General features: G+C 47.0%; 1 protein-coding gene and 1 long non-coding RNA gene across 9 annotated transcripts in view; one reads left to right on the top strand and one right to left on the bottom strand.

The window, feature by feature from the left end:
- Positions 1-27,589, top strand: part of SUN1 (Sad1 and UNC84 domain containing 1) — a 283,061-nt gene that overhangs the window by 236,287 nt on the left and 19,185 nt on the right. The window contains exons 1-13 of one of the 8 annotated variants that reach the window (XM_033426770.2): positions 7,686-8,443; positions 9,833-9,929; positions 15,136-15,285; positions 16,661-16,845; positions 17,774-17,800; positions 17,904-18,089; positions 23,439-23,636; positions 24,117-24,200; positions 24,452-24,562; positions 25,688-25,786; positions 26,310-26,403; positions 27,205-27,263; positions 27,412-27,557. In XM_033426770.2, the coding sequence (XP_033282661.1) occupies positions 9,853-9,929; positions 15,136-15,285; positions 16,661-16,845; positions 17,774-17,800; positions 17,904-18,089; positions 23,439-23,636; positions 24,117-24,200; positions 24,452-24,562; positions 25,688-25,786; positions 26,310-26,403; positions 27,205-27,263; positions 27,412-27,557 (1,416 nt within the window). In that variant the 5' untranslated portion in view covers positions 7,686-8,443; positions 9,833-9,852. Of the gene's footprint in view, positions 1-7,685; positions 8,444-9,828; positions 9,930-15,135; positions 15,286-16,660; positions 16,846-17,773; positions 17,801-17,903; positions 18,090-23,438; positions 23,637-24,116; positions 24,201-24,451; positions 24,563-25,687; positions 25,787-26,309; positions 26,404-27,204; positions 27,264-27,411; positions 27,558-27,589 lie in introns of those variants that run through there. The other 7 variants (XM_049698727.1, XM_049698725.1, XM_049698724.1 and 4 more) reach the window with 7 other exon arrangements.
- Positions 317-7,342, bottom strand: LOC125961358 (uncharacterized). Its single transcript, XR_007471988.1, has 2 exons — positions 7,248-7,342; positions 317-774 (listed from the first exon to the last, which is right to left on the bottom strand). It is a non-coding gene; the product is annotated as an uncharacterized LOC125961358 (long non-coding RNA).

Here is a 27,589-nt window from a genome sequence, read left to right as displayed (position 1 = left end):
CGCTGCTGTTCCGAAGAGGGGGGAGCAGTTGGACGCATTGAATTTAGTTACTTGTGGGTGACTTGCAGAAATGCTCCACGAGAAGTAAAATCAGATGCCTACCTCAGTGTATACAAAGGAATTACAAATGGATTAGGTGAATTAAAAATGGTGGGAAATGTGAAAGTCAAATCAGTAAGAGTAGTAGAATCCATGACACACTATTCATGTGTTCTTGGATTAGGAAGGTCTTTCTTCTTTTTTTTTGTTTTAATTTTGCATTGTTTTGATTCTTTTTTTTTAACAGAAACTTTAAATCCACATATTATCAAGGGAATTTATTATTTTTTAAAATTTATTTTCTTTTTTTATTTATTTTTGGCTGTGTTAGGTCTTCGTTGCTGCACACAGGCTTTCTCTAGTTTCAGTGAGTGGGGGCTACTCTTTGTTGCGGTGCACGGGCTTCTCACTGTGGTGGCTTCTCTTGTTGCAGAGTACAGGCTTTAGGCGCGTGGGCTTCAGTAGTTGTGGCACGCAGGCTCTAGAGTGCAGGCTCAGTAGTTGTGGTGCATGGGCTTAGTTGCTCCGCGGCATGTGGGATCTTCCCGGACCAGGGATCGAGTCCCCTGCATCGGCAGGCGGATTCTTAACCACTGGGCCACTAGGGAAGTCCCTGGGAAGGCCTTTCTAAGCTGGACAGGGAAGGACTGACTGTGCAGCCCAAGTCACCATAAGTTTGTTCAGTAACAGACGGAGGCCATCCCAGGCGTGTGTGACATAACTACGGTTGATGTCCTATAAAACAGAGAAAAAGACAAACCTCCAGTAGGTTGAGATATAGGGCTGGCCTTCGCCTGTCAGAGTGGCCCTGCAGAGTTGACCACTTCCAGTGTTGGGAGGAGCACTGTCAGGTTAGGGGGTCCCAGAACTGCCACCCAGCATTCCTTCCAGAAGGCACTCGCTGTCATTCGCTGTCGCTGAGCTCTTTCCACTGGAAGAGCCGTGCGTAGCTCTTCTAACTGTACCGGTTGTGAGAAAATTCAGAGCACTCTAGGTTTGAAGCAATACATAAAACCGTGTGGTTCATGTTTTCTGTATTCTAAGAAGAAAGACCCTTTACAGTAACATGCATAAAGTAAATTGGCTTTTGCTGAAACACTGAAACAAATCTCACTGTAAGAGGAAATGCAGCTTTTATTTAAAAGATCGGGAGCACATATAATTGGGAGATGTAAGCATGTGATAATGCATCTTCACGTAGAAGGAATTATTTTCCCTAAAACTCAGCTATTAGGTAAACAAACCCATCTAGCCTGCATCTTTCCTGTTTCATTTCCAAAAAAAGGAAAGAAACATCGTATCTTGGCTAGAAACTGTCAGTACATAGTTGCTGCAGAAAATAACTAACTCCTGTTGAGTGTTTTCACCCTTGTGCCAGGAAGCGCTGAGCGGGTTAGGTGTGGTAACTGGTTGAATCCTGCAGCAACACTGAGAGTCCGGTGCCACGTAGAGTGAGTAATGGTACCAAGGGTTGAGTAAGAACCCTGCAGGTCTGGCTGCCCCACACTGCTTCACAATGAAGGCCATTTTTTTTTTTTTTTTGAAAATAATAGTTACTTGTTTAAATTTTTTTTTGAAAATAATAGTTAATTGTTTATATTATAAGACCAAAACCTACTCTTTTTTTTTAACTTTTTATTTTATGTTGGAGTATAGTTGATTAACAGTGTTGTGTTAGTTTCAGGTGTACAGCAAAGTGATTCAGTTATTCATATGCATGTATCTATTTTTTTTCAAATTCTTTTCCCAGTTAGCAAAACCTACTCTTTTTAAAAAATGTTGAATAGTACCCGAGGGGGTAAGTGAAAAGTAGAAATCCCATTCTCTGTAATTTTACCATTAAGTTTAGTGTAGTATTTTTCCTGAAGTTTTAAAAATATATTCAAGTATATATATAACATGTATAGCATTCTGTAAAGGTCTTTCAAATATTTTTAGGTTATAGTCATTTGTTTCTCATTTGCAGGTTTAAATAACGAGTTCATTTTTAAGGACTCTCACAGGATAAATCATAGTTTTTCATAAACTAACAATGTTTTGCTTCCTTAAAATGAAAACAGGTATGTGAGGCTTATTCCTGTTTGTTATGTTGTGGAAGTAATTACACTGAACATGATATTTGGAAAACAATCATTTCTAACCCATTTTATGATTTTTTTAATCTGTAGGGAAAATAACTTAATTTTTTTAGTCTCTCCGTTATGCAGTTTTAACAGGATTAAGTCTGAGCAGAGTAATTATGTTAAGGTTTAGTACTCTGGGCTTCCCTGGTGGTCCAGTGGTTAAGATTCCGTGCTTCCACTGAAGGGTGCATGAGTTCAATCCCTGGTCAGGGAACTAAGATCCCGCATGCCACATAGCAAAGCCAAAAAAAAAAAAAAAAAAAGATACTAAATTTTTTTTTTTTTTTTTTTTGGTATGCGGGCCTCTCACTGTCGTGGCCTCTCCCTTTGCGGAGCACAGGCTCCAGACGTGCAGGCTCAGCGGCCATGGCTCACGGGCCCAGCCGCTTCGCGGCATGTGGGATCCTCCTGGACCAGGGCACGAACCCGTGTCCCCTGCATCGGCAGGCGGACTCTCAACCACTGTGCCACCAGGGAAGCCCTTGATACTAAATTTTAAAGGGCACCTCTGAATTTTAGTTTTAAAATTCTTCTCTACAAGGCATGGAACACCTGATTGCGCAGGTGCGCATTGAAAACCAAGCCCTGGGTGATGAAGAGTTGGCGGGGGTGGAGCTAGACTGCGTTTGCGGGTGCAAGGCCCTCAGGGGGCCCCGTGGGCCTGTGCTGTCAGCTCACGGGGCCCTCGGAGACGGCCCTGTGGCAGATGGCAGTGTCTGGAGCTGTGCCCAGAGTGGGGAGGAGGGTGCTGCTTGGAGCCGTCCCCTTGGACTGCTGTGCTTTCTGTGGACGGGCTGCAGTGCTGATGGTGGATTTGGATGGGGCTAACGAGGATGGTCTGTGCAAGCTACTCCTGAGGATTTCTGCCGGGGAAGCCGTGTTAGCCCGTGTCAGCCGGGCTCGCTTCTAGTCTCAGCCTACTTGGTCAGCGACCCCATCAGTTCATAGAAAGCTTGATTTGTAACATGCTTGTCTTTATAAACACAGTGCTTTCAGAGCAAATATCTAGTTGCCTTATACATGGTTTAATAAAAAATAATTATTTACTAGGTGACGATGCTTGTGGTTTATGATGATGAGAAGAAATGCTGCTCACCATTTTTAAAGTTTGTCTTTTTCCAGTTTTATTTTAGAACTGATAGCGTTTCCTAAGAAAATATTTTATGCTAGTTTATTTCAGGACCATTAACAGTTTTATTTTTTCTTTGGTTTTGCCATTTGCTGCAAGCTCTGTTTTCAACCTTGTGTGACTTGTAATTTTTGATATTTTTCAGACATGTTTTCTAGATTGTTACTAGTTTAGTACAGATGTTCTAAATAGTAGAGATTCAAATTATATGTGGTGGTTGAACTAAAATCCATTTTTGACCAAAGCATTCAAGAACAAAAATTGAGCTTTATATTTCATTTCTACCATGTGATGCAGATGTTGCATACAATATGTACTAGGCAAGGTAAAGGGTATTAAAGGAGAAACCAAGTGTCACTTATGAAGCATCTTAACTCAGATTTTAAAACCCTGCTAGGACCTTCATGTTTGTAAAGATACTTAATTTCTTAGGTTTGAAACCAAAGTTTGCTCCCTATACAGAGGCCCTCTTTTGGCTGTGCTTGCCGGCTTATGTGTGCTTAGTCACTAGTGAAAGCGAGATAGGAGGGAGACACCGGGGTGATGTATGATGATAGTGCTTCCTTTTCCGCTGGAAGATGTCGCTCTTGGCCCACCGTCTCCTGAGGTGAGCACTTTTCCCTCTTGGGACTGGCTGCTGCAAATCGAAAGCCGTTAAAGAGCTCTGTTTTCTGGGACGTGGGGAGGCTCCCCTGAGCGCCCTCTCCCTCCCCCCATGTTAAGCCGCTGGGCCTGGAAAAGGGGGGGTGCCTGGTGTGAGCCCGGGCTCCGGCTCTGCTGTGCAGTCCCTCCCTCCCATGTCTGGGACGGTCACGAGCACGTGGCCTGTGAGGAGGTCATCCCAGTCGTAACACTTTCGGGAGAAGGGAGTGGCCAGGAAGAGTCTAGAGAAATGAGGACAGTGAAGCCTGCACAGGGCACGTCTCTGTAAACAAACGTGTTTACAAAATGTTGACTTTGTATTCATTCCAAGATTTTCTGATGCGTTGAAAACGTTTTCAATCCATTTTTTCACTTGCTCTTTCAATACTGCTCAGATTATAAATGCAAATCAGATCTCCCTTGAGTCACAGGCTGAGGCCGCCTTTAGGCCATGCAGCAAGTAGGAAGGCTCTAATGTTACACGCGGGCTTGAAGTAGCAGTGATGTAAGGGGAGACTGGGAACGGCATTGTGAACATGCCAAGCACTGTTAGCGGGAGAACTGGTATCACAATTGCACTTTTGCTGCTGGGGTCCTGATGAGCTGAGAGAGACCGGACCTGGTGTTCTAGTCTGCTGGCCCCAGGAGCCATCTGAGCTGCTGCTGGACTTCGTCGTTTATTTAGGTTGGGGCTGAGTGAGTGTTCCATCTCAGGGATTGTCAACTCAGAAGGAAAAAAAAATGCTTTATTTTTTTTTTTTGCGGTACGCGGGCCTCTCACTGTTGTGGCCTCTCCTGTCGCGGAGCACAGGCTCCGGACGCGCAGGCTCAGCGGCCATGGCTCACGGGCCCAGCCGCTCCGCGGCATGTGGGATCTTCCTGGACCGGGGCACGAACCCGCGTACCCTGCATCGGCAGGCGGACTCCCAACCACTGCGCCACCAGGGAAGCCCAAAAAAATCCTTTTTTTAAAAAAAATTTAGAACAGGCTATGTAAGTTTATTCCACAAACTAATTAAAGCTAACTTTTTGAGTGCTTGTCATGTGTCAGGCACTGCTTTACAGACATTATTTCATTTAATTCTCTCTTTTTTACTTTATTTTATTCTATAATTTTATCTAATGCTCACATTTTACGAGAGGAACTAAAGATTAATTTTGAAGTGTTCTGAGTCCATATCATTATCTGTCCATGGAGGAAGAATGAGGCAGCAGGGTTGATGGCGGACAAGCCGGGTGTGGAAGGAAGCAGCAAAACGCATTCTAGTAAGATACATGATCACACTGTGTGATGCGGTCCACAGTGAACGCAGGAGACAGCGCTGGTCATCACTCCCTAACTCATTACTGAGTCACGCTTGGTGTGGCCTCTGCTGCTGCTTTTGGAGGGTCTGCTTGGAGATGTGGTCTTCCGGGCTGTGGAGGAAGTACTGGCCAAAACAGCATTTACCTGGGCCATGGGTCTGATTAAGCAGGGGCAGGATTCTGCGTATAGTTGTATAGTTTTATACGTACATGTGTTTCACTGGAGAACAGAACATAAAATTCACATGGTTACAGGAGCGAAATCAGAATGAGTAGAAAAAAGTGAGGGCATCCAATTGCATGCTCCCTTTCCTTCCACTGTCATAGCCACTGAGCTCTGACTGTGACGGGCCTCGGCCTCCCTGCCCTGTCTCCTGTCTGCCTTTCCTCCAGAGCCGCATGGCCTGCTCTTCCTAGAGTTGTGTGTGTCCACACTGGTGCTCTCTTGATGGTGTTATCTTTGGGCATTTTATTACGTTTGAAGCTCCTCTCATAAAACATTTAGCCAAAAGTCTACCACTGTGCCTGCCACTCAGCTCGTGTCTCTGTGTTGTCACCCGCAGGACTTTTACGTGGTCATTCTCCTGTAATCCTGTCTTGCTTGTGATAGGCTTGTGATGGCCAGTAGCTGCATTTGGTTCTTTGATAGAATTTTATTTCAGAGACAAGAAATTAAATTTCTTTTTAAATTGTGGTATAAGGCCTTCATTAAACCCAACTAGGGTGGTGTCGCACAGCTTTATCTGTCTCATCGATTGGGAGAACCAGGTTGAACAGTGTGGTCCACTGTGTCTCTGACAGCTTTTGAAAACACCGTTTGTTATGCATTAGAAATTAACCTCTCTTTTAGGTAGATGAAAATGTGAGAACATATTGATGTAACTTTTAAAAGTAAAAAGGCTGTAATAGATAAACAACATGGACCTTTGTATAGCACAGGGAACTATCAATATATTCAATATTTTGTAATAACCTATAACAGAAAAGAATGAAAAAGAATATATATATGTGTATATATATGTTTGTATGTATATATAACTGAATCACTTTGCCGTACACCTGAAATCTTGTAGATCAACTATACTTCAATTTAAAAAAATTAGGAAGCATTAGGACTTCCCTCATGGTGCAGTGGTTAAGAATCCACCTGTCAATGCAGGGGACATGGGTTTGAGCCCTGGTTTGGGAAGATCCCCACATGCTGCGGAGCAACTAAGCCTGTGAGCCACAACTACTGAGCCTGCGTGTCACAACTACTGAAGCCTGCATGCTAGAGCCCGTGCTTCGCAACAAGAGAAGCCACCACAATGAGAAGCATGCACACTGCAATGAAGAGTAGCCATCACTTACAGCAACTAGAGAAAGCCCGTGTGCAGCAACAGAGACCCAATGCAGCCAAAAATAAGTTAAAAAATAAAAAAAGTATGAAGTAAAGATGTCCAAAAAAAAGAAAGCATTAAAAAAATACATTGGGGCGTCCCTGGTGGCGCAGTGGTTGAGAGTCCGCCTGCTGATGCAGGGGACACGTGTTCGTGCCCCGGTCCGGCAAGATCCCACATGCCGTGGAGCAGCTGAGCCCGTGAGCCATGGCCGCTGGGCCTGCGCGTCCGGAGCCTGTGCTCTGCAACGGGAGAGGCTACAACAGTGAGAGGCCCGCATACCGCAAAAAAAAAAAAAAACACATTGCATGGGACTTCCCTGGTGGCACAGTGGTTAAGAATCTGCCTGCCAATTCAGGGGACACGGGTTCAAGCCCTGGTCCAGGAAGATCCCACATGCCGCAGAGCAACTAAGCCAGTGCGACACAACTACTGAGCCTGTGCTCTAGAGCCCGCGAGCCACAACTACTGAGCCCGCGTGCCTAGAGCCCGTGCTCCGCAACAAGAGAAGCCACCGCAGTGAGAAGCCCGTGCACTGCAACAAAGAGTAGCCCCCTTTCACCGCAACTAGAGAAAGCCTGCGCACAGCAAGGAAGACCCAACAGAGCCAATACATACATACATACATACATGCAAGTGAAATAAAAAGGCTGTTAGTTCTTGCACATGTCCTCCTCACCAGGCTCTAACTGCTCCTTCTGTGCTGAGTCATGGGCTGGACCTCCTTGGGCTGGACCTCCTTGGATCCCTTCAGTGGCCTTGCCAATAGCGCCGCTGCCACCCTGCTTCACAGATGGAGCTTCCTGTGTGCGAGGAGCTGGCCTCAGGGCAGTCAGTCAGCTTGTGGGCAGAGCTGGGATCAGAGCCCAGATCTGTAGGGGTCAGTCCCTGTTCTTAGCTGGACGCTCTAGTGTCTCCATGTCATATTCATGATGTTTAAATTAAATGCTGCTTTCGGGCACCTGCCATTCACTTGTTTATAACACTGTAAACCAGTTTCTGTAAACCGGTCCAAATACTCAGTTCACTAAAGACGTCTTGAATTCTTTTTTTTTTCTTAAATAAATTTATTTATTTGTTTGTTTATTTTTGGCTGTGTTGGGTCTTCATTGCTGTGCACGGGCTTCCTCTAGTTGCGGCGAGTGGGAGCTACACTTTGTTGTGATGCGCAGACTTCTCATTGCGGTGGCTTCTCCTGTTGCAGAGCACCGGCTCTAGGTGCGCGAGCTTCAGTAGTTGTGGCTCGTGGGCTCTAGAGGGCAGGCTCAGTAGTTGTGGCGCACGGGCTTAGTTGCTCCATGCCGTCTGGGATCTTCCTGGCCCAGGGATCGAACCCGTGTCCCCTGCGTTGGCAGGCGGATTCTTAACCACTGCACCACCAGGGAAGCCCCCGTCTTAAATTCTTGAATACGAGTTGTAGAGAAGTTGGTAGAAGTTAGCAGCAGTTAGAACTGCTTTAACCGGGGGTTGGTAATGTGGGTGTAGTAAAACATGGAAGTGAAAGATCACTTTGAGAGTTAGGAAGTAAAAATCAGTTACATCTTCTCTAGAGGATGAGAGCAGTTTTGGGGTATTAGTATTGTTATGGTTGCTTAGTAAGTCATTACTAACCACAGCGCAGTCAGAAGCCATTATTACACAGCTGCTGGGTGTGGCTCTGTTCTGTGGGGAGCTGGGAGGAGAGGTGAGCCAGGAGGCTGCCCCTCGTGTGCTGTTCCTCAGTCTATGTGCCCTTGAACCTGGGCTCCAGTGCTGGTGGAGGAGACAGAGGGGAGCTCGAGGCAAGTGAACAGGTACTGAACAAATACATGGACTCGTTCTCAAAGGTAAGTATTTGCAGCAAGAGATTTACGTGTCTATTAATAGAATGAATTGTACTTGTTGAGTGTGTGTTCTACCTGGGCTGGCAGGCCAGGTCCCTGAGAGGAACTGAGCAATGTTGAAATTAGTAGGCACAGTAAAGTTTTTATATATAAACAATGGTCCTTATTTCTATGGGTGCTTAATTTTTAAAAGAATATTTGGGGCTTCCCTGGTGGCGCAGTGGTTGAGAATCTGCCTGCTAATGCAGGGGACACGGGTTCGAGCCCTGATCTGGGAGGATCCCACATGCCGCAGAGCCACTAGGCCCGTGAGCCACAGCTACTGAGCCTGCGCGTCCGGAGCCTGTGCTCCGCAACGAGAGGCCGCGATAGTGAGGCCCGCGCACCGCGATGAAGAGTGGCCCCCGCTTGCCACAACTAGAGAAAGCCCTCGCACAGAAATGAAGACCCAACACAGCAAAAAAAAAAAAAATTAATAAACTCCTACCCCCAACATCTTCTCTTAAAAAAAAAAAAAATATATATATATATATATATATATATATGAACTGTTTCGAAGAATATGGAGTGAATTTAAGTATTTTTGGCTTAGTTTATAGAAATCAGTCATTTATACCTGAATATTTTTTGTCTAGGTTTATCTTCCTTGATCTTTCAACAGCAGATTATGATTCACATTACTCCTACGAGGGTGTGGGGGTTTTTTTGAAGTGTGTGTGTGTGTGTGTGTGTGTGTGTGTGTGTATTTTTAGCCAGAGGAAAGTTTGAGTCATTCCAAAGAAATGTAGGTGACAACATGAAAAACAATATGCTCAAAACTTTTTAATTTAAAAATAATCTGTGTTTTCCTTTGGGGAAAAATAAAAGTATTAACAGTGCCTTAAGCTTATCTCTTATTCACCCTGCAGTTTTCTGATTCTGAGCTGCTTGTAAAAATTTTGCTGTCTAGGAAAGTATGGGAGTGTTTCTTGACCATGGAACAAGAATCAGTTCTGCTTTACTTAATAACAATAAAAATTTATTCCAGAAGAATGAGAACATTTTGACACCTTATGGAATTTAAAAGTACATTTTAGAAAGGATTCTGAGTTACTTTCTGTATTCTTTTCATCATTTTAAGTCAGTTGATCTAGGATTTCCCCTTGTTGCTTTTGTAGATTTATAATCCTAGGGAACTAAGTATGACAACTGTGTTCTGGACTTGCAACCATGAGAAAACTTGTCTCCTTTGCTTAAAAAAAAAAAAAAACCAAACCAGCCCTGCTTTACTGGCCTTGTTTAATCAAAGTGTTGACGGTGACTCTAGTCAGTCTGCATTGGGCCACCACAGACAGGGCTCCTCTGTGTGTTCCAGCCTTTAACAGACTGCATTGCTTTTCCCGCCTTCTGCAGTATGCTTTGAGACCGTGAACATGGACTTTTCTCGGCTCCACATGTACACTCCTCCCCAGTGTGTGCCCGAGAACACTGGCTACACGTATGCACTCAGGTGAGCTGCTCGCATGCGTGTTACGTTGTCTTGCCTGGGCTGTTCTTGAATGCCTTTGGGTTAATGGGGGCTTTATGGTACTTGCACCCAACTGCTCTGTGTTGAAAGTGAAAATATCTATGAACTTTATGTTATGCTCTGGTTTTACAAAACTGCCAAACTGACTTGGAAATTATGAGGTTGTTTTGAAAACCGAAAGTTTCTGATGACTCAGTGATTAGTCATTGCAAATGAATGACTGTTTTTGCCTCCACCCAGGTGGCTGTGGTCTCAAGAACACATCTGTGTGGTTATGGTGGGGTTTTGTGATTTATATTAATGGCTGAGTATTTTAAAATTAGCAGAACTAACCTGGAAAGTGACTTGGCTTTGAGAGGAGCCATCATAAATAGAATTTTGATGAAGCCCACGGTTTCGAGACCACAACTTCTGTCAAATGCACTGAGTTTTCTGTTTTTATTTGTATCTGATTTGATGCTGAACCTTGAAGTTTGAGTCTTGGAAGCTGTTGACTTGCTCTTTGCCTTTCTAGTTTACCAAGTATTGATAGAAAGGATGATTGAGACGAAACTTAAGTGTTATAAAATTATGGGCTACTGCCAAAGGGAAAACATTCCTGGATTGGTGAAGATTTGATTGGCAGATAGAAAAACCTTTGCATCCTGGCAAGATGTTTGAAGCACACAAGGAAAATGCTAGTGTCAGTTTAATCAATGGCTTATCTTCTAAAGGGTAAAAATGTAATTGAAACTTAAAGAAAATTGGAAGATATTTTAAGAAAACTGCTTCTTAACAGCATTAGTCAAATCTCATATTTAATGATTGAGTTTTTAGTCACAATTTTAGATCATGTCACACTTTCTGTAGTAACACACTTTGTTTTTGTTAAAAGTCCTGTAGTATTTTAGAACAAAATGAGTGGGCCAACTCAAGTAAAATTCCTCCTTATTCTGTATTGTGGAGCATAAAAAATAATAGTTCCTGGTAATTTATTTTTAGCTTTTATAACCCATTTTATTTTGTTTTTATATTTATTTATTATAACCCATTTTAAATACAGTTTTTAAAAGTTGCCTATGTCTGGGTCTCTACAGAGAACCCAACCCTCGTCCAGTGAGGCGTGCAGCTGGATCGGAAGTGGATGAGAACTGAAGTGGGAAAGGCGGGCGGACTGAGCTGTGCTGGGAGGTGGGCCTGTGTTTGAGGGCGGTGGGGGGGGGCGGGGAGGGCAGCGAAGGGTTTCAGCCGGGCGGGGTGGGTGGAACCAGGGTTATGCAGATATGGAGAGTGGGGCGGTGCTGGTCAGACACCGGCAGGAGTTCGGGGGCCCTGACCACTCGCTGCAGCGCTGGGCAGGGCGTGGGGAGGGAGGGATTCGGGAGGGAACGCTGGGGGCCTTGTGCTTGACTGGAGGAAGGGGATGAAGGAGGAGGCAAGCGTGACAGTCATGGCTTGGCGTGGGCACAGGAGCAGGACCACCAGTCAGCGGGAGGGGGTGTGAGACCCAGGCTCAGGAGCCATGTGGGCGGCAGTTCTGGTCTGGCCATCAGCAGGCCATGATGGCAGCCCGAGGGTGTCCTGGGTGCCGAGGGCCCACAGAGGCCCAGGAAGCGGTGATGGGCGGGCGCCGCAGCACGAGGAACAGAACTCCTGCCGAGGGTCCCAGCCACCCGACACCCAGTCTGGAGGGGGCACGCCCAGCTGTGGACTGGCCTCACGTGGCAGTGCTGAGGCGGCTCTGTCCTTACCTGCCCTTCCCTCTCCTGCCAGTGTGTCTCTACGTCCCCACCCTTCAGTGAAGCCTCTGTTTACCGTCCAGCTCCAGCAGCAACTCATGGTCCCTGGAGGCTGGGTTTCCCTGCAGCCTTTCCCCGCAGCCCTTGGCCACCTGGCCTGGCCCAAAATTGTCCTCCTCATATCCTTGTCCTTCCAGACCCTCCCCTTCCATCTGCTAAACTCCCAACTCTGACTGTCTGTCTCATTACCACCTGGGTAGCCCCTGGCTGACCACCCCATGTCCAGCACTGCTGGCCTGCAGCCTCAGCACTTTTAGTAAACACGTAAAGGATCCTGCAGCATCCTGGTCATGCCATTTCTTTAAGATGTTTTTCTGTTATGGAAAATGCCAAACAGTGTGAAAGTTTGGAGAATAGTGATGATAAGCCCCTTCACCTCTCACTTATTTTCAGCAGTTACCAGTACTTGGTCTCCCCTCCCCAGTGGGTTGTTTTGAAGCAAATCTCTAAAAGATAATGATATTTTTAAAACAACTAGTCAGAATACCAGGTGTTGAGAACCCAAGGTAGAAGGAGGGGAGAGGAGAGAGTCTGGGGCAGGTGACTGTCACACATGTTGCTAGGCAGTCGGGACCTGCTGGGCCCTGGGTGCATCTGTCTATAGGAACCTGTTACAGATGATGGTTGGGATCCCAGCCTAGGGCAGGAGGGCACAGGCGCTGGTGGAGCGCTCACAGAGTCGTGGGGTGGGCACCCCTCAGGTGCAGACAGAGGCGCTTGTCAACATTCAGGTCTGAACTCAGCACAGAACTGTTGGTCCCCGCCTCCCTCCCTCCCCCACTCCCTCACTCCCTATATCCCTCTCTCTCCCCCGCTGTGAACACTGCTGCAGCTTCTGTTTAGCTGAGCACTATCCAGCTCAAAGTGAAAGTACACATGGTCCTACCTCCTCTCAACTCCAGAGGTAACTATTGTTACCGGTTTGGAGGTGTTTTCTGAGCTCTTAACCATCTGTGTTGGTAATATGTGCTTTTATTTATTATTGAATATTTAATTTATTTATTTGTTTTTGGCATTGCTGCACAGCTTGCTGGATCTTAGTTCCCCGACCATGGGTTGAACCCTGTGCTTTTATGTTATATATATATTTAAAAACATGAATAGGATGATAATAGAGTATTTCTTTTTTCATTTAACAGTATATCTTGGAGGTCTTTCTGTGACAGTATATATAGATCTTTTATGTTTTCTAACGGCCTCACTGCATTACATAAGGTACATGTATCCTAGTTTATTTCATCATCCCCTTATTAATGGACATTTCCCAGTCGTTTGCTCTTTTCTTTTTTTTGGCCATGCTGCGTGGCTTGCAGGATCTCAGTTCCCCAACGAGGGATTGAACCCGGGGTCATGGCAGTGAAAGTATGGAATCCTAACCACTAGGCCACCGGGAACTCCCTCATTTGCTCTTACAAACAGCCGCTATACTGGCTTCTTCCCAGGGCCCTCTCTAATCAAAGTAACAGGTATTTGGAACACCCTTCTGCCGGCAGGGGCATTGTGTTAGAGGTCCTGTGTTGGAAAGCCAGGACCCTCTCCAGACTGGCAGCGTTGTCATGTCCCCTGAGTTGCAGCCTCTGGGGCGTGTGGGGGTGGGAGACAGAGGTCTGGGTGCCGTCGTCAGCTTCTTGCCTTCTGCACGTTTGCGTATTTGTCTAGGTTGCTCCTCGAGACACACACCTGGTCTGGGGCCTGACAGAGGCCGGTGGACTTGAACTGCACTGTCCTCTCTTGATGTTCAAGTTCATAAATGGCCGTCCTCTAAACCCAGGACTTAGGTTAAGAGAAAGATGGTGGAGGGGTACTGGTCCATTCTTACGTGGTAGATTCTGACTTGAAATAACAATTTTCTTAAACGAGAATTGTAGTTATGTAAAATACTAAAAATAATCTTGGAAGAAAAGTAAGCATATTTTATACTAAAATTAGGTAGAGTTTAGCGTCCTTGCTGCTCAGTGTGGGTTAGGGCAGCCTCTGTCTTGCCCCACTCCAGCCTCTCAAGTTGAGGAGGACCTTTTCCTGAAGTTATGTGTGACGCCTCAAATGGATATGACAACTTGAAGCAATTTGTAATAACTTTCTGAGGGTTTGATTTAACAGTTTCTAGTGTCATATCTGATAAGTTTATGATGAATTTGATTCTGAAAATATTTTTATAATATAAAATAAAACGCGGAAATGTTCTTAAGCCCATTTACTTTAACTCAGATACCCCTGGTTACCGTGGATTTCCAGACCCTTAGCCCAGTGGTCTGCTGTCCTGAGCGGGGTCTGTCCTCCCACTGCCTGCTGGATGTGCCCCCAGCGTCTCCACCTCCTCCTGCGGATAAACTACCTGAGGGGTTTGGAGCTCCCTTCTCTGCCACAGCGGGGCCTGCCCAGGGCCTCCAGGGTGCAGGCTGTCCTCTAGCGTGCATGCGCACGAAGGCCCTTTGGTTGAAGCCAGGACCGAGGTTCTCTTGCAGCCCCACCTTCTGTGCCTTGGGCTGCAGTTCCTCTCTTGGCCTGCTTTGCTTCCTGTGGCAGTCGTGGCCTCTCCCTCCCTCTCTCACCTTCCTCCTTCCTGTCGGGTTGTGAGCTCACCTCCTGGAGGTGTGGAGTCCTCACTGTTTGGTGGCCCCGGCTGCTGGACTGTCTGTAGGATCCCCGCCCCCAAGGAGGCACAGAACAGGTTCTCAACTCACGTTTCTGGATTTGGAAAACTTGCTGACAGCACAGAAGGATCTGTGTTTTGGTTTAAGATAATAATGTGGAAGGGTAGTGGAGTGGCTTTTCTGTGTACTACTTTGTCTCTGGGTTTATGATGAATTAAATGCAAAGTGCGCTGGTGGCTCAGTCACTGGCTTTTCCTTTTCTCCTTACATTGATTCATTCAGTGACTTACTGGGATCTCGGATTAAATGTCACGTAGTGGTCACTGTCTTGTTAACTGCTTTATCAGACAGTGTCTGCTAGTAAACGGTTATGATTTTCTAACAACGTTGATCTCATTCCTAGGTTGGGAGTCTCGTGAATTTAGCACGTCCTCACGTGCTCCCCAGGGCCGGGTGTAGCCTTGAACACCAGGCAGCTGGGGGATTCATTTCACATGTGCTGTGATCAGAGCAAATGTAGGGGCATCAGTTGTTGAGCAAGTTGGGTGCCAGCTTGCTTTTGCTCTGTCGGAAAGGCTTCACATAGTGATGGCTGTTTTTCTCGTTTAAAAAATATATATTTTATTTATTTATTTATTTTGGCTGCGCCAGGTCTTAGTTGTGGCATGCGGGATCTTTGTTGCAGCATGCAGACTCTTAGTTGTGGCATGTGCTGTTTTTAAAAATTCATACTAGGTTGCACGTTCTGTTATTTGTTTGTTTTTCAAAGTGGTGTGGTAAGCGGTGTTCATCTATGATGAGGTTTTTTCCTTCTAGTTCAAGTTATTCTTCTGATGCTCTGGATTTCGAGACTGAGCACAAATTGGATCCTGTATTTGATTCTCCAAGAATGTCCCGCCGCAGTTTGCGCCTGGTCACCACAGCCCGAGCCGCTGAGGATGGCCCCGCTGGGGACAGAGCGGCCAGGTGAGCGAAAACAGTTAAAACCAAACACATGAGGTTTCGGTCTGTAAAACTTCACTCTCTCGAATTTACAGATATGTGTGTACACACACAACTGCACACATGGTCGTAGCTTTACTGTGAATGAGGCTGAAACCAGGGTGTGCGGGTTGTTTGGCGCTGGTGTAAAGAGGGATGCGGGCACCCATCCCGTTCGGGGCAAGTGTTCCCAGCTCATCTGCGTAGCAGGCCCCACCAGCAGTTAAGGGAGGAGCCCTGCCCATCATCATGTGGCCCTGCAGGTGTCTGTGTTGTTAGTGCTTTAAGTCTGTATACAAAATCTGTGTGAACTGACAGATACAGGCGTGAAGTTTAGATGTTTACCTGTATTTATGATTGTCCTATTCACTTGATTTCTGAACTCTCCACGTGCCCATCACTTATTTGTGCCCAAGAAGGGGCAAAAGTGTGCAGGATCTTTGTGCCATTTAGAGATAAAGAATAAAAGTAACAGCTTTCCTTTAACATCACTCATGTAAGAGTGACGAGCTTCCTGCCTGAGTGGTCCACCCTTGGGAGTGGGATGGTGGCTGTTGAGAGGTGATGGGACACTGGCCTGACAGCAAGGCTGGGCGCTGGTGTCTGTGGCGTCACCTCCCCATCTGTGGTTCACACTCACACACTGCACGCCCAGCGGCCTCCTGGGGTTCATTTGCAGTGAGGTTCTTGGATATCCTGGTTTGGGGTGTTCATGCAGGTACTGCTATGGGAACCACGGCTGTAACAGGCTGGTTCTCTGTCCCTGAGCAACGCTGGAACCAGGTTTCCCGGTGCATCTGCTCATGGGGGCCTTCCTGTCTCTGCTCCCTGCCTTTTGCTCACTTCTCGCTCCCTCAGTGGGGAGGCTCTTCAAGGGCTTTGTCTCCATCCTTGTGGTAGATCCAGTACAGGAAGGATTTTGGCGACAGCCTCTCCTCGCTGTACTTGATGCTGTTCCACCTTTACTGGTGACTGAGAAACAGTGCGGAATGTGCCTGTGGATGCAGTTACTTGTTTTAAATGGTGGGGGCGACACTAAATCTATAAATCATATAATTTCAAAATATAGGTCATTTTTATTCTTAGGTTATTTTTAGTTTGAACCACTTTTGGGTCATGAGGCCCCAAATAATCTGAGAACTACTTTGTGTGTACAATTTTAGGAGGAGTTCTTGAGCCCAGCTTAACAATTCCTTTTTTAGATTAACAGATGTCTCATTACAGCAGAAAGGGCATAAGAACACGTTGCCTTAACAGTAGTATATTCATTCTCAGGCAAAGATTTTGTGTTGGTAAAATGTAATCATTTGTATATACTAGAAAAAGTCTGTAGACTTGCTCCTTTCTCCTTCCTTTTTAGACTAGCAAAGCAGCACAGCAGTGCACACAAGCCGGCATTTAGTATCAACCACACCTCGAGGAAGGTCCTGTCCTTGGCTGTCAGCCAGAGCGGCTCCAGTGCCATGCGGGCTGCGGCTTGTCTGCGGCCTCCTGTGCTGGACGAGTCTCTGATCCGCGAGCAGACCAAAGTGGACCACTTCTGGGGTGAGTCATCTCCAGTGATTTCTCCGGTTCTTCTGGGAAGAAGGGGTGTCATGGCCAGGTTGTCCCTTTTCCCCTTACTGGGGGGAAGGAGCCCCAGGAAGTTTGGAGGCCTTCCTCTGGACTGAGATCGGAAACACAGGGAAACTGCTTCCAGCTGCCGATTGTGTGTCGCGATGTGGAAGATGGAGTGGAGTGGTCAGGGCAGTCTGATTAACTCTGTGTGTCTAAATGCATGACTTTTGTGGGATGTTTAAGCAAAGTCATTGGTAAACTCACCAGCATGATTTCAAGTTCCAGACAGCAATTTTTGTCTCACTGGAAAGCATCTAGTGTAGATGAATTGACCCTAGGAAACGATGTGGCTTATGACCTGTATTGACTAAGGCAGCAGCGTGACCCCGGTCCTCCCTGTGGAGGACTCGATGGCCACAGGGGCCATGGCTTTGAGGGGCCGCAAAGCTGCTTGTGTCCCCTAGATGTTCCGGTTGGCCCTTCTGAGAAGAATTAAAGATTAGATTAGTTCCAGAAACCTTATGTGCTGAGTTGGGAAGCCCTGGAGTTCGTATTCTGTTTTGCTCACTAGCAAAGTAGCTCGCGGGCAGCAGAGGAGGCAAGTGTGCTGGTGCTGAGGTTCCTGCCTGTTCTTCTGTGCACAGCGTGTGTGTGTGTGTAGACAGTGTGAGAGTGCGTGAGAACAGAGCGTGTGGGAAGGTATTTTCTCCAGAGCTGTGCTTTCACCTGGAATTGAAAGCAAGCATCTGCATGTACCTGGAGACATTTCTGTTAGTTCTAGGCGTTGTAGGAAGTCAATCTTGACCAGTGCCATGATACTGATTTATTAACCATTGTAACCTTTACTTTTGAGTTTGTGTATTTTGTTCTGTTTTAATAATTTGAGCTCAACAGCAAAAATATGTGTGTTTTTTAGGTCTTGACGATGACGGAGAGCTTAAAGGTAATTTCATCCTTTTCTTCCCCACATTTTTCAAGATGGAGGTTTTAGTTAGGTGTTTGCAGATTGTAATAAGCAGGTTCCATCTCCTTCTTGCAAACTTCAGGTGGGAATAAAGCTGCCATTCAGGGAAACGGCGATGTGGCCGCAGGGGCCGTAGAAGCAGCAGGGAGCAACGGCTACACCTGCAGCGACTGCAGCCTCCTTTCTGAGCGCAAAGGCGCGCTCACCGCGTACTCCGCTGCCCGTGGCCCGGCCTCAAGGATTTACTCGAGGGATAGGAGTCAGAAACGTAAGTCTTGCTCTTTTAAAAGTTAGAAAAAGAGTTCACGTCCAAATATTAGATATTTCCTTTTCTTTTCATCAACCTTGTCTTATAGGCCTCAGTGTCTGCACTGTTTCTACTGTAGACTCGAACTCAAAGTTATCCTTTAAAAATTTAAGAGATGCACCAAAAATTAGCTTTGTTCCTCCTCTCTCAACTTACATCTGATGTGGTTGGTCTTTTTGTACCTGGGAGTGTTTGGAATTCCATAAATTCGAACTTGGAGTAAGCAGGAGAAACCTCGTCCTGAACTGGACCTGTGGGCTGTGCAGTCACCTGCAGACACTCCTTCTTTTCCTAGGGACGCAGATGCCAGGCGCCCAGGGAGTCAGGGTGGGAGGCGGTGATGCTTGAGGCAGGGACGTGTTGTCTCTGGTCTCTGTTGTGGGTGAGAGTCCGTGACCGCAGGGGCAGCTTACCGGGAGTGTGCAGCTTCTGGGGGGCACATGGCACACCAGCCTTGTTTGGGAGGGCGGCAGGCACGGTGGAAGGTCTCGCGGGGCAACCTTGGCCCTGCTGACCGGCAGAGGAGGCCCTTGGGACCCCGGTGCGCCAGCTTGACCACAGAGGGCCCGGGCCTGCCCATGTTCCCAGCTCTGATCAACACCTGGGCCAGACTGAGTCGGCCTCGCTGCTGGGCCCCTGGGGAGAACACAGCTACAGAGGCCCTTCTGGGGGCCACCGTGTGACCGATGTGCCCCTCCAGGCTCGGGGCTCCGTGGCTGCTGTGATCACTGTTTGCCTTAAGGGAACACATAGGGAGGCTGGGAGTCCTCGACTTGAAATGTGTCGCCTTGTTTCCAAGCCCTTGGTACCTTGTCTGTTTAATCTGAGCACTGGAGTGCTTGGCAGAGCCAGAGGACATGCTCGGGCAGGTGGACAGGGTCTGGACAGAACAGTGCAGGAGGGCGGGGCGCTGTCTGTCTATCCCTGTGTTCCTGGCTGCGCCCTGCGCACGAGGATGCCCAGTTCATACTTCTCAAATGGTGACTTTGACATGATGAAGGATGATACCTGGACTGACAGTTATTTCTATTTCGGCGTCTCATCCTCGTTTCTAGACCTTTGGGTTTTGGCTGCTGTAGTGTTACCGACCTCCTTAGCGTTAATAGAGCAGTGTGGGAATACAGTGAGGGGAAGGGGGTGGCAGAATCAATGTGAGCGTTTCCTCTGTAACAGTTTCTGGATCGTGTGGGTGCTGTAGAGACCAGCATCGCTGAGCGCTCACTCTGCCTCCTGCGCTCTGTACCCATGACCTCACTGACCCTCATAGCAGCCCTGCTGGACAGTTGTCACCCTCATTGTACAGACCAGTAAACTGAGGTTCAGCCAGCTTCAGACACTTGCTGGTAAGTGATGGAGCTTGGACCTGGCCCCAGGCATCTCGCCTGCAGGGCGCCCTCCCCGAGACGCTGTGTCCTCTGAGTGCTCTCCCAGGGCCGGGACTCCGCACCTGGCATGCCGTGTATTGGGTTTTGAGGCTGCATTTTGAAGTGTGCCGTTGCTGAGTTGAGCACAACACCTTTCTCAGAGTAAAAGCACGTTCCACAAACGGTACCTGGTGGAGTCGTGGTGCTCACAGGTCGCCGCCTGTCTGTGGCAGTGTTTGCTGCTGTCCCCCAGCTACGTCTGCGTCACCAACAATGCAGCCACTTGTTCTGACAGCATGGAGGATGGTGGGCCTGAACCCAGCTGTGTGGTTGCTGTGTCTTCAGAGGGAAGGTCAGCCGTGGTAGCTTTGGTGGCAGCTTCTGGAAACTCATCCCACTTCCTGCTTAAATCGGTCTTGAGTATTTTGGTGGAGTAAACAAGTTACTATACTGTTATTTGCTTTGAGCTTCTATTCTTATCATGCCCCTTGCTCTTTTAGATTATAGCAGTGGTTTGTAGACCCAATGCTAATTTGTTACCTTTGAAAAAATTAGTTTCTAATTATTTGAGTAAAACATTTATCAAAGAACTTTTGAAAACCACAGAGGTGTGCAAGGAAGAAAATTAAAATCACCCATAACCTACACCCAGAGGCTTTTCACTCTTATTGCGTGGTTGAGGTCACACCGCATGAATTTGTTACATGGGCATATTTACTCAAAATATGGGTAACTCTTCACAATCATAAGTTAACCCCCACCCCACATTTCCTTTCTTTCTATTCTTTTTCTTATATTCTCATTGTGAAATCTTTAAACCTTTAAATTTATCTATTTATTTACTAGATGAATTAAGTCACCCCTTGTCCCTCCCCAGTCCCTGTCTGGTTTCCCTTCTGGAGGGAGCTGCAGCTAATCCTGTTCATTGTGGGTTCTCCTGCCTTTTTAATGAGGTGAAAATCATATAACATGAAATTAACCGACTATTTTAAAGTGTACAATCCACTGGTATTTCACAGTGTTGTGTAAGCACCACCTGAATTTTGCTTTCATGTTCCTACAGAAACATGGAGTGTGTTTTTGTCTTTACTTCAAATACATGGTTTTGCAATTTTTTTCATTTTAAATGGTAATTGCGATGAACTTCATTCTTTTTGATGCCTGTCTAATATTGCATTTATGGTTGTATCGAAATTTGTTTAGTCAGTGTCTAGGTGGACATTCAGGCTTTCTTGTTTGTACACTTTTAAAAGCAGTGTTTTCTTTGGGTGTATTTGTGTATGTGCACAAGTCTTCGGGGTAGGCAGGCCAAAAGGAGCGTAGGTGTGCATTAAACATCATTCATCCCGCCTGAGCCACGTAGTTTCTGATTCTGAAACCTTTTGAGGTTCAGGTTGAGTGCATTGTTGACAAAACGTGATTTTCTGGGCCACGTCAGAAAGGCTTTAAAAGCCTTCCATGTGTTTTCCCTGGGACATCGAACAGCGCTCACCAAAGCAAGGTGCTGATAGGATGCGTGCAGATGGACAGATTCAGTACTCCTGTGAGGGCTGGCACCTGTGTGAGAAACCTGTAGGGGCTGGAGACCCGGGAGACCCGGCTCTGCCAAAAGGCGCTCCTATGTGGGCCAGCGCGCCTCGGGCCTCCCTGGCCCCTGGGCTAACCGCACAGAAGGACCCAGGGAATTGGAATCTGAAAACACACACTTCTGTGTTTTTTCTCTTGCCTAAGGCAATGCTTGCGTCCCCCAGTAGAAGGTGTAAACTAACTTAGAAAAGATAGGTCTGAATGAATGAATGAGTGAATGAAAAGTCATTCCTTTGAAACTTTGTCGGTTGTCTTGGGTGCTTTGAGCAGAATTTTGCTAATTGAATCAGCCTTAGTCTTTAGAGAAGTAAGGACTGAAACGTCTGCTGCTTCCGGGAGAGGGACCAGCCAACTTGGCTGACTTCGGGGTTGGACAGCTGTGACTGCCGAGCGGCTGAGGCTGAAGTGGGCGGCGTGGCACGCTGTGGCTTGGCCTCTGAGCTGAGCAGCTGAAATACTACTGACCGGCTTTATGGAGGAGCAGCTCTGATGGAGCCCGTCCTCCTGAAGAAACCGCGATTAGCGACTAAATATATTTTAAAAAGTGTTCCGCCCAGCAGCTTCTAAATAAATACTTATCACTGCTGAGAAAAGAAGATTGTTTACAATTTCAGTTTAAATAGATTCTTCCAGTTGACTTCCCAAAAGACTGACCAGGATTGCCCTCTCCCTATGGCCACGTGAGGGTCCCCATTCCATGTACTCTTGCTAAATAAGTGTTTATATTTTTGTTCTTTTAAAGTGTTGCCGATTTGATGAATGAAAAATGGATTTTGGTGTCGCTGATTGTCAGTGAGACAGATCCTGCGTTACCTCTTCATGAATTTTTCTGTTTTTGTCCGACCTCTGTATAAAGTTCATGCTGCGGTGTAAAACAAAGAAGAGTGTGAGTGGGGTAACACAGAGTTGGCCCTGACACTCGGGGGCTCCTGGCCCCAGGTTTACATTTGTTTTGGTTCAGGGCTCCAGTTCACAGATAGCCTACTCCTTTATTCAGGCTATCTGCGGGGGGAAAGCTCTGATTTTATTTCTTCTGAAATCACTCCAACTCAGACCTCTCCAGTCCCCACTGGCCTCACGCATGTACCCTAAACTCAGGGAGCTGAGCCGGGGGTGAGTGAACGGGCTGGGTATTTGTGCATTTGGGCACGTTGGCGAGCAGCCCCGGCTGCAGGCCGTCCCGTGGAGTCACTGTGCAGGAACAAGCCTCATACTTCAGCTGCCACTCAGTGAAGAAACTTTTTTTTTAAACATCTTTATTGGAGTATAATTGCTTTACAACGTTGTGTTAGTTCCTGCCGTATAACAAAGTGAATCAGTTATGTGTATACATATATCCCTATATCCCCTCCCTCTTGCGTCTCCCTCCCTCCCACCCTCCCTATCCCACCCCTCTAGGTGGTCACAGAGCACCGAGCTGATCTCCCTGTGCTGTGCGGCTGCTTCCAACTAGCTATCTATTTTACATTTGGTAGTGTATATATGTCCATGCCACTCTCTCACTTTGTCCCAGCTCACCCTTCCCCCTCCCCGTGTCCTCAAGTCCATTCTCTACGTCTGCATCTTTATTCCTGTCCTGTCCTGCCCCTAGGTTCACGAGAACCTTTTTTTTAGATTCCATATATGTGTTAGGATATGGTATTTGTTTTTCTCTTTCTGACTTACTTTACTCTATATGACAGGCTCTAGGTTCATCCACCTCACTACAAATAACTTTTTTAAGAATAAAAACTTCTAGCCACTGTGATTTGCAGACTGTCACCCTGCACATTGTAGGTTATAGAGGTCGCACTGTCCTGGTGCTCCAGGTGCTGAGGAAAAGGAGCCTCAGGTGGCCACGTCGGGTGTCTCTGTGTACCCTGCGGCACGTGCTGTAGCGGACGTCCTTGAAGGGGCTGCTTCTCGCTGACAGGCCTTCTCGAGGCTGGGAACACAGTGGGATGGCTGGGCCGGAGGTCAGGGAAGAGAAGTCGTTTGCCAATTTCTAAAGATGGTAGCGTGTGCATAAACAGCATTGGGGTGAAGTGACCTCAGATTGGATGTTTTATGGAAGACGGCCTGTGGGAGAGATGTGGTGCTGCTGGCGCTCCAGGATGGGGCTGGTTTGCAACTCGGCCCGAGTGTGTGTCTCTGGTGTCCATTTAAAAAAGTGGGTTCCAGGGAATTCCCTGGCCATCCAGTGGTTAAGACTCTGCGCTTTCACCGCCCGAGCTTATTAGGTTGGGGAACTAAGACCCTGCAAGCCGCAAGGCACAGCCGAAAAAAAGTGGGTTCCACTTTGCCCAAAGTGAGTAATCAGGCTCTGACATAGGGAGCGCGTGCTGCGAGAGGAGTAACTGTGTTCACGGTTTCTCACTAGGCCGCGCCGCTCGCTGCAGGGATAGCATCTTGTCGCTGGTCACGCGCACCTCGGCGTCCTTTCCTTCGTTCTTAGTTCAGCTCTTCCAAGTGGCTTTAATGAAGCTCAATTATGAATCAGAAAATTACAAATTGAAAAGTTATGAATCAAAAGATCGCGAATCAAAAAGCTGTGAGTCAAAAAGCCATGAATCAAAAGGTATTTAAATACTTTCTTCCTCCTTTTTCCACCAAATAGAGCTTTCAAGGTGGAGAAAACACTCTTTTCCCCGCGTGGCGCTTCGCTCACGCCCTCTCCTCGCGTCGTTTGCGGCCTCGCTCTCTCGCAGCCTTGCTGTGCATCTCTCTCCCTGTTCTCTGTGCAGTTCTGGATGTTTCCTGGAAGTTGATCAGGGTTTAAACATTAAATAAAAAGTTAACACACTCATCTTTTTATTCTTACGACCATCTTCAAAGCAAAAAATTTATCTGACTGGCATTTAGAATGATGTTTCAAAAATGTTTGAAGCCGGCCCATCCTGTGTGGTGGTCGGGGCATGCCCAAGGTTGGCGGGACTTGACGGCATTTCCTGAGCGAGGCAGTTACCTCGCCCCCGGCCTGCACCCCCACCACCACCCCGACCCGGCCACTCTGCAGAGCTCCTGTCCCGGGCTTAGGCCCCTCTCGCCTGTGTTGCAGCTCATTCCAGTCACTGTGGGAGGATGAATGTGAGAGAGCCCCTCGGCGAGGACGGCCACCTCCGTGCAAACGGGGCGTCGCTGTGTAAGTATGGCTCGGCCGCACCTGTGCCATCCTTTTAGGCCGTCCTGGGGCCCCACTGGTTAGGACGGGGCCGGGGCTCTCGCTGCCCCCTTCACACCAGGAGCCTACAGCCACCAGGGGACACTGGCTGGGATTTTGGTTTTTCATAATTGCGTTTCCTAGTTTTTTCAAACTGCCGTTGCTGCGCACCGTTGAGATTGACAGGGTTTGCGTGTTCATCTGTCCAATTAACTGCTTGTCCCACCCCACAGGCGATGACTGTAAGGGGAGGAAGCACCTGGAAACACACACCGCCACCCGCTCACAGCCCTCATGGCCAGGAGGGCTGGCAGGGACCGTGGGGCTCGCCTTGTCCCATGCAGGTTGTCTCTCGCGCTTTTGTGTTTTGTTTCTGTCGTGTTTTCGCAAATGCTCCTTGTTCATTGTTTCTTTGTGTTTGGAATTCAGGTGTTCAGTAAAAACAGGAATATAATAACTGTCTTAAAATATGGAGAATATGGCTCTTGAAAAGCTTCTTTGTAAGTGTATTTAGTATAAATTAAGCGTATGGAAAGTTACGTATTTCAGGTGAAATGAACGGTTTAGAAGAAGCTGTGTCCTGCATGGGGTACAGTCGGCCCGCGCCCGGGAAACGGGCCGCGTCCTGAGCCTGTGCAGCCGGGGTGCTATGGAGAAATCCAGTTTGTACCTGTCAGTGTCTTGCCGAAGGGTGCCTTTATAGCAGCTTTTTTTAAAAGCTGAACTTCAAAATTTGTTGTCTCTTAACTGTTAATTAATAAACATAAAGCAATAGATTTTTTAAAAAACCGTTTCTTTGCACGTCAGCCGTGTTGGAATTGCTTAATGTTTTCAGGAGTCAACACGCAAATGCTGGTGTGGGTGTATTACTTCCAGCGGTCACTCTTTAAAAATGAAAGGAATTAATTTCATGAGCAGTTTTCTGCTTTATATGTGTGGCTTTCGGTATAAAGTTAATTGTGTTTTATTTTGTCATCCAGTGGGACTACCGGTTAAAATTCCAAAATATTTTTTCACTGGGCTGTAGGAAGATTTTCATCTTGCTGTTTGCGTAACTCTTGTCTCACCCAGAGCATGTTAACTGCTGGTGTCCATGGAATCTTACTTGCTTTAAACGATTGTGCTGTCTTTCCAATACCCATTCTGCCAGCAGCAGCTGTGCACACGTGTAGGGTAGCTGCCAGCCAGGCCCCGCGGGTTTATAGGAAACGTCTGCATTTTACATCCTACGTGTCGATAGGCAGAAGCGAGTGAAAACTGTTCAGACACAGAGCAGGGTTTTCATAAGTTAGTTTCAGCATCTTGCTTGGACTTCAAGTAGTCGATTGTTTTTCTTGAGGAGAGACTGTTGACTGTCTGATGCGAGAGGATTTTGGTACAGTGCCACGAGGTGGGTGTCTCTTGCCGCGTCGGGACTGTGGGGCTGGTGTTTGAAGGTGCCCCTCCCGCCCAAATCTTCTCCGGCACAGGTCACTTCTCGGTGCAGGCGCTGCGCGAGGTCGGAGCCACGGGAGGGTTTGTGTCCAGGACGGTGTCAGCGGTGCTGTGGTTGGCGGTGGCCTGTCCAGGTGGTTATTTTGGCTTTCCATGTTAGCGTTCGCTCCTAGGCTGTTGGCAGTTAAGCACCTGCAGTAAACTGTTCACCTAACCAAGTCAACATTGCATTTTCGGTTTACGTGCTTTGATCCTTGATGTAACGTGTTCCATCCTTTATTACTTAGAAATGCTAACATACTGTGCTTTTGGCTGCATGGCATTCATTGTTTCTCCAGTGTATTGGGTGTTGTTGTAAGTACTGTACTTGAGAACGCATGGGTTTGGTGTTTACTCTTTTGTATCTTGTCTTGTGTATGACTTATTGCTTTGTGGCTTATTTACGTTCCTGTGTTTGAGTTATGGATATTCCTGTTGTGATGACTAAGCATTGTCCTAATATACTTCATCCCTAACTTCCTTCATCTTAATATACTTTCAAAGCATCTGTTAGTATATTTCCTTATGCTGCTAGCTTGGCCTTCACAAAACCAGTCCATTAGGAGTTTGGTTTTCCTACGAACGTTTCCTTAGAATGTGTGGTGTTTTCTCTTTTAGGGAAGGCAGCATCTGAAGTATTCTGGTGGCTTGGGGTTGGATGGTACCAGTTTGTTACTTTGGTTTCTTGGCTGAATGTGTTTCTTCTTACAAGGTAAGGAAACTGATACTGTGTCAGCTTGGTGTTTTAAAGAACTGATTTTGTGCTAATTTCATGGTATCATTTGATTTAATCATTTTATATTTTGCAAAGTGCTTTCATAGTCTTAATTTTTCAAACCACTCCTGTTAGAAAGGAAAAGCAGGTGTCATCCTTGAAGAAAACCGGATGCGCAACGTTTAAGTGACGTGTCCAGGATTACACAGCTGGGAGGGTGTGCTCAGGACTGTAGGCCTGGACCTTCTGGTGCACTTGCCCCAGCACCAGGTTGCCTCAGTGGGTCGATGACCAAGGTCCTTAAGTGCCCTCCTGTGCACCCAGCCCAGCGTGTTGGCAGTTAACTGACCTGCTGGGTTGTTCACATGGGCCTGGGAGACAGCACGGTGTGGCCAGGTTTTCCTTCAGGCAGCCACTTACCTTGTAGATAAAACTAACTGCATTTCTCAGCCTGTGACTTCCACTTTAAATTAGGGAGGGGGGTATTTTGTATAAAATTATCTAGAGAGGTCATATAGAATAGTGAGCCCTGCCTTTTACTTTTTCCAAGTTAAATGTTTTGATTTTTTTTTTTTTTTTTTGCGGTACGCGGACCTCTCACCGCCGTGGCCTCTCCCGTTGTGGAGCACAGGCTCCCGACTCGCAGGCTTAGCGGCCGTGGCTCACGGGCCCAGCTGCTCCGCGGCATGTGGGATCCTCCCAGACCGGGGCACGAACCCGTGTCCCCTGCATCGGCAGGCGGACTCCCAACCACTGTGCCACCAGGGAAGCCCTAATGTTTTTCTTTTCATTCCTTAGGTGCCTTCGAAATATTTGCAAGTTTTTAATCTTGCTCATTCCAGTATTACTTTTACTAGGTAAGTAAAATTTTACTTTGTTACCTAAGATGACTAATATGTACACGTGCATATATATGTAAATCAGTGAAAGAATTGAACATTTAAGTACACCTTTTGAAAAGCACTGTATGTACATGTGTATACAGTTGCTTTTCTCTCCTTCAAGGTGCAAATATTTCATTATGGGGCCAGGGTGATGTTCTTTCACTCCTGCCTGTGTTAAACTGGATGCACAGCCACAGAGCACAGAGGGTGGATGACCCTAGGACCATGCTCACACCCGACACTTCGCACCCGAACCAGCCTCTGCAGGTAATCAGTTAGGATGTGCTCTTCCCTGGCGT

The sequence above is a fragment of the Orcinus orca genome, chromosome 16 (genome assembly GCF_937001465.1).
Source record: "Orcinus orca chromosome 16, mOrcOrc1.1, whole genome shotgun sequence".
NCBI lineage: Eukaryota > Metazoa > Chordata > Mammalia > Artiodactyla > Delphinidae > Orcinus > Orcinus orca.
Note: the sequence above shows the minus strand (reverse complement) of the source record. Positions and strands in the feature narration are given on the sequence as shown.